The 11,681-nt window shown below is 41.6% G+C and overlaps 1 protein-coding gene across 1 annotated transcript; it reads left to right on the forward strand.

Annotated features, from left to right (window-relative positions):
- Positions 1–898: 898 nt before the first annotated feature.
- ENC1 (ectodermal-neural cortex 1) lies at positions 899–2,668 on the forward strand (the record flags this gene model as incomplete). Its single annotated transcript, XM_082302028.1, has 1 exon — positions 899–2,668. The coding sequence occupies one exon, from the start codon at positions 899–901 to the stop codon at positions 2,666–2,668; it is 1,770 nt and encodes a 589-aa protein (XP_082158154.1).
- Positions 2,669–11,681: the final 9,013 nt, after the last annotated feature.

Here is an 11,681-nt window from a genome sequence, read left to right on the forward strand (position 1 = left end):
ACAGTAACATTCACCTCTAAATAGGATCTGAACAGCGTTTTGTTTGCTAGGAATAGAGCAGGATAGGATATGTCTTCTGTTTTATGCCTCCTCAAAACTTCAGAATGAGCTAATGGCTTAAGCTCTGAGGACCTGACTCTCCAGGTGGCTTCAGAGGCCATGTCTCAGTGACTTCAGCTGGTAGTCAATACATGTTTTTCTGCTGACCCTGCCTATATATATGCTATATCACTATAGCAAGCAGCCACTGAATTCTGTGGAATAAAGGTGGGATCTGTAGAATTTACTAGTCTTGTTTTTTTTTTACATTTACACCAGTCTAAATGTATGGTTGATACCAGGGTTTTATTTTAAAGTTCGTTTTTTTTCCATTTTGTGCCGTTGCGTACGGAATCACTATACCAAAGGGAAGCTTCCTAATGGGATTAGTAGGTTTTTGTTCCCTATACAGCTTTTGACATTCCTTAGGTATTCTGTCTGGTAGCTCTTCCTGCTATGATTCAGTACAGGAGAATGTTTCAAGCGTGTGCATGTGTATGTATGTAATGAATCAGCTGGTCCAGGCTGGGGAAGGGTGAGAAAATCAGTCCTGGTTCATTTTCTTTCTCTAACTTACTTGCTTACTGTATTGCTATGAAAGTTGGAGATCAGGTTTCCCAAGATAAACCTGCTCTTGGGCAACAAATTTAGACTATGTCATTTATGAATCTCAGCTTACAAAAAAATAAACACATGCCAAAGGGAGATGCAATTCTTTGTCCACTCAGCTGTAAATTAAGGCTTTTTTCTCCCCCATCCTATAGTGAATAATAGACACACTTTTTGATATGTAAAAATAATAATGAATTTTACTTTTATTTAATATAAATTTTTTCTTTGCTTATAGGTGTAAGAGAAAATGTCAGTCAGCATGCATGAAAATCGCAAGTCTAGGGCCAGTACTGGCTCCATAAACATATACTTGTTCCACAAGTCATCCTATGCTGATAGTGTCCTTACTCACCTGAACCTCCTGCGTCAGCAGCGTCTCTTTACAGATGTACTTCTCCATGCTGGAAACAGGTCATTCCCCTGCCACAGAGCAGTTCTAGCTGCTTGTAGCCGCTACTTTGAAGCAATGTTCAGTGGAGGACTGAAAGAGAGCCAGGACAGTGAAGTCAACTTTCACAATTCAATTCACCCAGAAGTCTTGGAGCTTCTTCTGGACTATGCATATTCCTCCAGAGTTATCATCAATGAGGAAAATGCAGAGTCATTGCTGGAGGCTGGTGACATGCTGGAGTTTCAGGACATTCGGGATGCTTGTGCAGAATTTCTGGAGAAAAACCTTCATCCCACCAACTGTCTCGGTATGCTGCTGCTGTCAGATGCTCATCAGTGCACCAAGCTGTATGAGCTCTCTTGGAGGATGTGCCTTAGCAACTTCCAGAGTATCAGTAAAAGCGAAGACTTCCTTCAACTGCCAAAAGACATGTTAGTGCAGCTCCTTTCCAGCGAAGAATTAGAAACTGAAGATGAAAGGCTGGTATATGAATCAGCTATCAATTGGGTCAACTATGACCTGAGTAGGCGTCACTGTTACCTGCCAGAGCTGCTGCAGACAGTGAGACTGGCCCTCCTGCCAGCCATATACCTTATGGAGAATGTGGCCATGGAAGAACTTATCACCAAGCAAAGGAAAAGCAAGGAGATTGTAGAAGAATCAATAAGATGCAAGTTGAAGATCTTACAGAATGATGGAGTGGTTACCAGCTTATGTGCCAGACCCCGAAAAGCTGGTCACTCACTTTTTCTTTTGGGTGGCCAAACCTTTATGTGTGACAAGCTGTACCTGGTGGATCAAAAGGCAAAGGAGATCATTCCAAAGGCTGACATTCCAAGCCCACGGAAAGAGTTCAGTGCTTGTGCCATAGGCTGCAAAGTGTACATCACTGGGGGACGAGGATCAGAAAATGGAGTCTCCAAAGATGTGTGGGTGTATGACACCCTTCACGAGGAGTGGTCGAAGGCTGCTCCCATGCTGGTAGCTAGGTTTGGCCACGGTTCTGCCGAACTTAAGCACTGTTTGTATGTAGTAGGAGGACACACTGCAGCAACTGGTTGCCTTCCAGCTTCCCCTTCAGTATCCTTGAAGCAGGTAGAACAGTATGACCCCGTGACCAACAAATGGACCATGGTTGCCCCACTGCGAGAGGGAGTAAGCAATGCAGCTGTAGTCAGTGCAAAGCTGAAGCTGTTTGCTTTTGGTGGTACCAGTGTTAGCCATGACAAGCTGCCCAAAGTCCAGTGCTACGATCAGTGTGAAAACAGATGGACAGTACCAGCCACCTGCCCCCAGCCCTGGCGCTACACAGCTGCAGCTGTTCTGGGAAACCAGATTTTTATTATGGGTGGAGATACTGAATTCTCTGCATGCTCTGCTTATAAATTCAACAGTGAGGCATACCAGTGGACTAAGGTGGGAGATGTGACAGCAAAGCGAATGAGCTGCCATGCAGTGGCATCTGGAAACAAATTGTATGTGGTTGGAGGCTACTTTGGCATTCAGAGGTGCAAAACATTGGACTGCTACGATCCCACGTTAGATGTATGGAACAGCATAACAACTGTGCCATATTCATTAATTCCCACAGCATTTGTCAGCACATGGAAGCACCTCCCCTCCTAATTGTGTATAAGTTGGCAATTAAAAGTTATCAGGTAAGAAATAGCATCTTTGAATTTCACTGTAATAATGCTTTTCAAAAAACTTTTCGGCAGCAGCTCTGAGGAGGGGTGAGTACGTTTGATGCAATTTTACATCTGGAGCACCTGTGACACATACATTCATGGGCTGTTTTAAGCCAGGCACCATGTCTGTGACAAAGCCAGATGCTGGAAGTAGTTTGCCATATATCTTGCACTGACTTTTACAAGGCCTTTTCCTTCATGATTTACATGTAAAGGACTGAGCAAAAATAACATTTTTCAATTTGTGGGGAAATGCAGATAATCTTTTGGAAATTGGCTCTGCTTTTAGGTACTAAATGCATGCTAAATAAAAGTTCCAGTGCCATTTTCCTGATGACTGAGACTCAGTCACTCTGCATCCAGTAACAGTACCCAAAAAAGATACAGTAAATTCTGATCTGAAGTCTGATAGTAAATTCACTTGAATTTACATGCTGATGCTTTAGGGAAAGCTGCTGTCTTATGAGAGGTGTTTTACAGGGAGTTCAGGCCTAATTTTCAATCTCACCTAGACAGCATGGTTCCATCTGCATGGATTAAGGTTGCATTTTCTCCATTGCTACACTTTAAAATACAGACTTTTCAAAATACATATGCTTATATATGTTGAACTAGATATAGTGTCAGGAAGATGTGTAATTAATATTGCTGCCTGAAATAATTACTAGTCTATAGCACACACTGTTCCAAAACAATTTAATTATACATAATGGGCCAAGCTCTTACCAGATGCAACTTCAGCATTGTATCTTCTCACAAGCAAGTCTGAATTTGGTCTTGCTTGATTGGTTGTTGTGCATTTCTTTTTTTTGGGAGGAGGGGAGATTTTCACTATTAATCTGTGTATTTTGCAACAAACCAGGCAGACTCCCGTTTGTGTTGTGTTGCTTTTATTCCCCACTTCCTCCTTGTGGCTTTAGTACAAAATCAGTTACTGCCAGCCAAATAAATATAATGATGTCCTTGATCCTAAATAATCAATGCCCCGTGAATGGTAGTTTCTTTTTTGATTTGAGCAGTGTGTATTGTACCCATGAAGGCAGGCAGGTTATAAAAAAAAGGCAAATAAATAGAGTTGCAGTAATTAAATAAGCTATACATGTGCCTTTGGGTTACCTAAAAGTTCAGACTGACAGAGATTCTCCAGAATCTTCTCCACAGAGAACAACTTGTGTATAAAGACTTCTCTAGGTTCTTCAGTTTGGGACAGATCACTGGGGAGGTTTCTTTGGTGTTTTTTGCAGCAGTTGACATTTGCACTTAATGCAAACCCCAAAGGTCTTTGAAGCAATGTAGATAGTGCAGACAGTTACTCTTGTAGTTGCCTTTCATTTGACTGGGAGCTTTGACTGAGTAAGGAATACAAGGTTGGGCCCATGCAAAGCAGCAGCTCAGCTTTGAAATCTAGTGTGAAATTGGGCAGTGTTGTGCCACCAGGTGCTCTTCTCTCAGGTGGTTGTTTGCCTTGAAAATACTACACTCTCTCTCGCCCCTCTCTCTCGCCCCTCTCTCTCCCCTCTCTCCCCTTCTCACTCTTTTTTTCCCCAGACTTCTCTTGGGAAAGCACGACAAACTTTAGAGACTTGGCAGGTCCTGGTTACTGGCAGTAATTGCCCCCCGGCAGCAAATGGAAGCCCTCATTTCTGTGTGTCAGCTTCCTCCCTAGCTGGGAACTATGTCTCAATATCTTCAGTTAATTTGTATTATTACTGACTTTATGCGGTTCTCAGTGTTATCAGAACAGCAGTATTGAATGCCCAGACTCAGGTCTGTGCCAAGAAAAATATTGACTTATTCTTCTGAGTCTGACTTAATTGTTCTGGAGTTTGCAGTACGTGAGGGAGTGTTTTATTTTGAAAAAGAGTTCTCAGAGTATAACGGTGCAAAAAGCTTTCCTTTATTCTGCAGTATCTTGTTAAAAGCCATTATTTTAGCTTCACTAATACACAAGATAACTGGCTTAACAAGCACACAAGATAACTGTCTGAATGTAGCCATAGACTGAAATCTCTCCAGTGCTGTGTGCTCATCCAGCAAGTAGGTTGTTTTTTTTCCTACTGACTCCTGCTGCTTTGTCAGTGGGTGGGAGGGACAAAAAGGAAATTACTTCTGATTGCTCTGTTTTCATGGCGCTGTGTGGCCCCAATCTGACAGCTTTTAGGAAGACTTCAGTCTGCTTTGTCTTGTTCCTCAAACTTGAGAGTTTTGAGTCGGTTTTTTTCCCCTCTGTTTTGGAATTGTTTATAGTTTTTTTTAAAATTCATCCCATGACAAGAAACACTGTTTTGACTTCAGTGTTGATAGTCTGTATTGATGGGAAGTATGTCATGCTATGCTGAAGAATGCCTAGAAAAGACTAATCACACTAAGAGTGGACACTTTTTTAGACATAAAAAAATAGCCCACACTTGCAAAAGCACTATGGACTGTTATGTAGGCTGGGTTGTTTCCTGTGAATGTTCTCTGTTGTTCTTAGACAGCCTGAGAGAGATGTGGTGTGTTCAAAAGATCTGTGAGTGTGCTGGAGCTCATTTGCATTGTAATGAAGTAGGATTTGCCTTCTAAAATTCTAGCAGTGCTGTCAGAAATTGCTGATGAACTGATGATGGTTTAGAAGCTGGCATTTTGATACCACTTCACAGTGAAAAAGCAAAGCACAATCTCAGTATCCAAAGGCTGAGTTTCTCATTGAATAACAAATTTTATAAAGGACTCCAGGATGGATTTATCAATGCATGGTATACTGCTGTGTGAAAAGAAATGAGGGAGAATTCTGCTCTAATGAAGAGTAGATGTATTTTAAGTAAGGGAATTTTATGGCCCTTTCTCTACTGTGAGTAAATTCAATTCAGAATTTGTTAAGGTGGAGGGAGGTATTGGGGTGAGACACTTTCACCTTCCCTTCTGCTTTGATCCAACCAGGTTTGTTTTGGCTGAGGGATAGAAAAAACTCTGTACCAAAGTGCTCATGGGTTTTTGTGGAAGAGAAGTAACAAAAGCTTGTTTGCCTAAAACAAATCCACGAAATTTTAAGATTCTGGGGGAACAAAAAATGTGCAAGTATGCAGGATACTGAGCCAATCACTTTGGGCCAGTTTGATTTAGGTTTCAAGTGACTGAATTTCTACCCCAAAAGTTAGTGTTTCTGCAGTCAATAGGATGGTTTGCAGAGTAAGGTGAGTAGAATAATGAAGTCAGAATCTGGTCCTAAATAATTATGTTCTTGTCTGGTTTATGTATCAGTAGTTGGGTATGGCACAAGAACCTTGATGTTCGGGGCGGGCAGGGAAGCCCATTAATGTTGTAATGTAGGATACAATATTCGGGTTGTATCCTAAGCCTAGCTTTTAAATTTTCTTTGACATCTGGAAGAAAAACCTTATGGTATATTGTTGCAGCAAAGTCTTTAAAGTCATTTCTCTCCCCTTTTCCTCTACCTCTTCCCATGCTTTTAGTTTACTCCTTTATTTGGAGAAGCGAATTGGAACCTCAGATCTGGAGAAGTTTTAATGAAGAAAAATCGTTCAGCATCTCTTGCATTTGAAGAAAATCATCTGCACCTTGTAAATTATCCAACCTAGACATGAAGGAATGGGAGAAGAAACCCCTGTCTTCAGTGCTTCAACACATGGTTTAAATATGAATGGACAAACCTGTGATCTGGTCCTTGTGCTAGTAATTGTGGATTAATGCCAATATTAATCAGTCTTTCAAAGATGAAAAAAACCAGAGACAGAACTTCTCTTAGCTGTGCACCACACAGTGCTTGATTTCCATGGACGCCACTGTTTTTATGTGAAATTCGAAAGGGTTGTTACCTTTCTTGTGATGGTTTGAAGTGCCAGCACCAGCTGCAGCAGAAGCAGGCCAGGTCTGAAACAGCAAGATGCTGCTGTGAATGAAGATACAGCAGTATTGCTGCTGAACTCTGCTGTCTGGAGTGTGCTTGCCTGTGGGCAGTGCCTGCAGCATCTGTTACACCCTGTGTTGCATTGTCCTGTGTGCAGTAAGTTACCTTCTGCTTCATAAGGACCAGTCTAGTGGTGAAATGTTTTTGCAACAGTGGGGAACAAACATTACGTCCCCGAAATGCTCATTGTTCCTGTTCCTCCCTGTATTTATAATTCAGTCTGTCTGATTCCTATTATGTTACTTGTTGTAGATATAGTTATTTATTGTTCAGTGCTTGCATGCTGAAACAATGCCTGCAATTGTCTTCATGTTGCAAGGGCTTGTGTGAATTGTATGTTTTGCACATATTGTGATTGCTGACTTGCTCTGCTGCACAAAGAAAGAAAACTATTGGGTAACAGTTGGAGGTGGGAGGGAGGAGTGGCTTCCCAGTCGGAAATGGAAGGATTACAAGACAGGATTTTAAATTACACATGTGCTCAACGAAGAAGCCATGGAGGTCACTTTCTCAGGCCACCAGCTCCCCAGGTTGCATGTGGTGTGTCTTGTAGACGGTGTCCTTGCAACATTTCATTTGTTGGTCATGCCTTTCAATTTCTAACCTGGAAATAGCCAAAGTCTCTTGCAACATTCTCTTTGTGCAGCTTCCTGATTGCAACGCAAATACTGTGGAAGAGCTTCTGGATACCAAGCCCAGATGAAGTCATTGTCCAAACTTATTTATTTATTTATTGGGTTGGAGGAGGGTTACCAACAATATAGCCACATTGTCCTCAAGGAGTGGAGAATGGTGATTCAAGAATAAGAACAAAAATAAAACCTCAACATAGGTTAATGATGAAGTCTTAAAAAAAAAAAAAAGAAGAAGAAGAAAGAGCAGCAATTTTGCACTGACTGGATTGCCTCATCCATCTGGATTTCAGATGATCATCTGAGTGGCCAGATGTCAAAGACCCAAGTGCTCTAGAAAAATTCTTATGGGGATAGATAAAGAATTTCAAACCTCTTATCTTAAAAAAAAAAAAAAAAAAAAAAGCCCTCAAACTCTGCTGCTTTTAATTTTTGTTATCCAGGTGTGTCTTTAATCACTTGGTTGCTCAGAAGCCTCAGATAATCCTGAGAAACCAAACTTTGATTTATAAATAAAATTGTTTCTTATTATTCTGGTCTTTGGACAGAGATGATGCTACCCTTTTTCTTTGGAATTTCAGAAGCTTGTGTTTCACAGGTACTTTCTTTGCCAGATCCTGTCATGAAGCTTGTATTGTGTTGTGTTTTTTCTTAGATGTTTCTGGAGCCCAACTTAGCTGGCACATTCAGTAACATGGTTGGTGTGTGCTGTGGTATAAGTAAACAGCTGCATGTGTGCATGCAAAACAAAAATAGTCACATTGGTGATGCTTGCCTTTCTCTGTGTGACAGTGATGTAGCTGTATTAGTGAAAGCTTTGTCATCTGAAAGTGTTTACATTTGTCACTGGAAGTTTCTCTGTGCTGCCTTACATTTGATTTGCTGTTTGTAATAGACTCCTTACATTTCAGAAATAAGGTATTTGGAGTTCTGTGAATACTGAGAGAACATTGATTAATCAGCAGTCATTTGCAGTTTTTGAAAGGGTGAGTTCCAGCTAGATGTGATAAAATTGTAGTTCCACTGATTAAACTGATTCCTTGAAGTGATAGATTAAAAAAGTATTTAAACCCACAGCCTCTCTAACCCTGCCCCCCCCCCCCCCCCCCCCCTTAGATGGCCTTTAAGCAATAGGAAAACAGATTAGGATAGGTCTACTTTCTATATCCCTGTACTTGCACAGGTTGCCATGTTGAAGCAAACAGCCTTGAATTTTTGTTGCCTTTCATCTTGTGGATCACTCTCAGGAGTATGAAGGGAGCCATAAAATCAGACTTCCTGTGTTTTGCCTGTCCTCTCACCAGGCACTAGCAATTACATAAGGTACAAGGAAGTAAAGAACTGGGTCCCCAGGGGCCCCTGTGTTTGAATAAGGACATGTAGCTTTGAGACCTGTGTTCTCCGTCAAGCTGATCAGAGTCTAGAGGTGAAGCTGCCTTGCATCTATTTAGCTTATGAAATCTGTTTTGTAGCACCATGCAGCTTCCAAAAGTGGGATGAGTTTTCTGCAGCTGTTTCCAAAGTTGTGGTCTGCTTTCAAGTCCTCAATTAATTCCTGTGTGTAGGCTGAAGGAAGCTGAAGTCAGGGTGGGCCTCTGGCTCTGCAGGGAATACACTAGGCTCTTGCTCTGTGAATTGTTGTGGGAATCCTGGCTAACTACTTGACCATTCCAGTCCTGCAAAACACCCCACACTTTGAAGCAAATGCAGTTCACAGCAGAGTGCACACAAAAACCTTGCCATAAGACGGGAAGGTTCCTCTTATTTTGCAGGCTGGTTGCTGTAGAAACATGTAACAAAGGACAGCCTTCCTCTTCTGGTGTAATTGTGCAGCCCCTTTTCTATATGTCTGACACCTGTCTGAATAAGAGTGATTAGAACAGAATAATGTTCCCATTCCTGGCCATTGAAGACATGGTTCATGTGCTAAAAGAAAACTGTGCAAGTGAAGAAGTAAAATTGTCTATGTTGTTTGCTACTACATCTTAAGATTTTGTAAAACTCACTTTTTTTCACAATGTGAAACTGAAGGTCAATAAATTATTAGATATTTCCTCTACATGGCATGTTTATTTGAAGTGTTGACTCTTCCTCCCCTCTTTCCTCACCCCTAAATGCTTTGAATCCTGTATAATGCCCTTTTTATGTCCTCTTAAAAGAAGCACATCAGCAACATGCAATTAAATGCTTTGGTTTAAGCTTCTGCTTCAGTTGTGCTTTCCTTCCCTTTGTTCTGTTCTGCTGCTGTTACTGTGATCTCTATCTCAAAGTTCAGCAGTTAAAACTCGGAGAGCCTCAAAACATTTAAGAACAGGAAATGCAAGTTTGTTGGTGCTTGCATTATAGTTTAGTTAGTGCCTGATACCACTCGGAAGTGGAATTAGGCATCTTGAAACCTTTCTAATTATTCTCAAGTCAGAAAATGCTGGCTATGTATAAAGCATTCCAGTTGTTCTATATACTGTATGTGTATAGTCAAACTCTTTGAACTTTTCATCTTACTTGTTTCTGTGTATACATGGTGGTGGGGTTTTTTGTAGTTTTGGGTGGGGCTTTTTTGTTTGATTGTTTGTTTGTTTAAATGCCATTTTAATAATATTGATTGTCTACATTGGCTTAGCACCTGTCTGGCCTGAAAGTGTTGCTGAACTCTGTTCAGATATAAAATAGCGAGTTTTCTGACATCTTCTAAACTACCTCTATTAAAACTCCTGCAACTGCCCCGTGAAAAATCAGAGGTTTCTTCATGATCTTTCTTTGCTCAAAAGACTTGGGGCCATAGTATTAAGTGACTTTCTGGCCTTGGCATGGCTTGGGTAACCTGTATTGGAGATGTTTGGCGTCAGTTTTAGCTGGGGGAGTGGGACACTCGGAGACTCTTTAAATATGAAGGATACTGGAAGAAATCAGTCTTTCCACAGAGCAAGGTAAGGTTAAATCAGTTTCAGTGCTTATTGCAAGCTCTTTGCTGACAGTAACCTGGGTTGGTTTCCTTTGGATTTCACCAGGGCATGGGATGCTGATGGCAGCACTGGGCATGAACAAGCTGCTGTAGAGTGATTCACTGGTGTCGTTTTAGGGCACTGGGTTACTACTCTACCTGGTCATGGATTCAAACTCCTTTGCTTGAAAGTTTTCTCATACTGGAGGTTCTGATATTTATGATGAGAGTGTAAAAAAATAATTACATTTTGGTTTAAAACAGCTGATAATCTGAACGAGATCTGCAAGGCATTTGCTTTATTCATAGTAAGCATGAAAACTAAATGCCTTGAATGATTAGAAAGAAATCAGCTCATTAGCATTGACTATGGCTTCATCAAGCATACTTTGGTGATCAGCCCTGACCTGTGAAAGACTCAAAGGCCCTGTTTATGCTAGTAAATTTAATATGCCTGGGGATGGTCTGGCAGCTGGCATGAAAGAGCCTTGAGCTCTTTGAGCAGCCCCTTGTCCTGGCAAGATAGGGTGGCTGCATGCAATCTACTTGGGGTGGCTGCTGGAGTGGTCTGGCTCCTGAACCCTGCCCAGGAGCACTCCAGAGGAGTGCAAGTTTGCATGGGTCGAAACCACGTTGGGCTACTCAAATGATTGAGCAGAACTGGCAATCTGTTCTGTGCCTGGGAACATGCTCAAATGCAGTTTGATATATTGCCGTTGTCCCAGCCGAAACATATGAGTAACGTCACGATTAGGTCCTTGATAACTGGGCGGGCTGATAACTGCTTGTCTGACCTGGCATCAATGACCTAAAAGCTGTTGAAGATGGAGGAAGGAATGCTGTCTCTGAGTGACACTTGGTAAGTGGGAAAGATGGGTCCCGAAGAGGAAGAGTCATGCTGCTTCTTCAGATACAATGACACAAAGGATTAGAAGTGCAGAGAGAAAAGGGTAGGAGTGTCCACACTGTAGGTGAAAAATGTTTGGTGTGCCCAAAGCACTCCTGGTGGCAGTGCCATGTGGGCTTTGCAGCAGGTGCATGGTGTCTCCTGGTTTCAAAAAAAGAAAATGGAGCAGAGCTCTATCAGAGACACAGCACAAGCGTGCACATGGGAACAGCCCATAACCCTGCCTGGCAAACACCGAATGAGACAAGTCACTTCTGTTACAAAGGATCATTAGTCCCCAGTTTTACCCAGCATGGCCTCATTTTTGGCCCTTACACCTCTTACACCCATATAATTTATTCCCCTCCACAGTGTGAAAGGCTGTGATCTGAAATGGTCTGTCATCTGGGTGTGTATATGCATGTAAAGCCTACAGAAACATAGATATCATAGGAAAGTCATATGTTTATTGAAATTTCTGTTTCTGTGTGTGTGACATGAAGCCAAGTACAAACTCGCTCAGTAGTAACATACGCACATACACAATGTACACAAAGACCATCTGTCTTCTATGTCTTCTGT

Source organism: Coloeus monedula, assembly GCF_965178545.1.
Source record: "Coloeus monedula genome assembly, chromosome: Z".
NCBI lineage: Eukaryota > Metazoa > Chordata > Aves > Passeriformes > Corvidae > Coloeus > Coloeus monedula.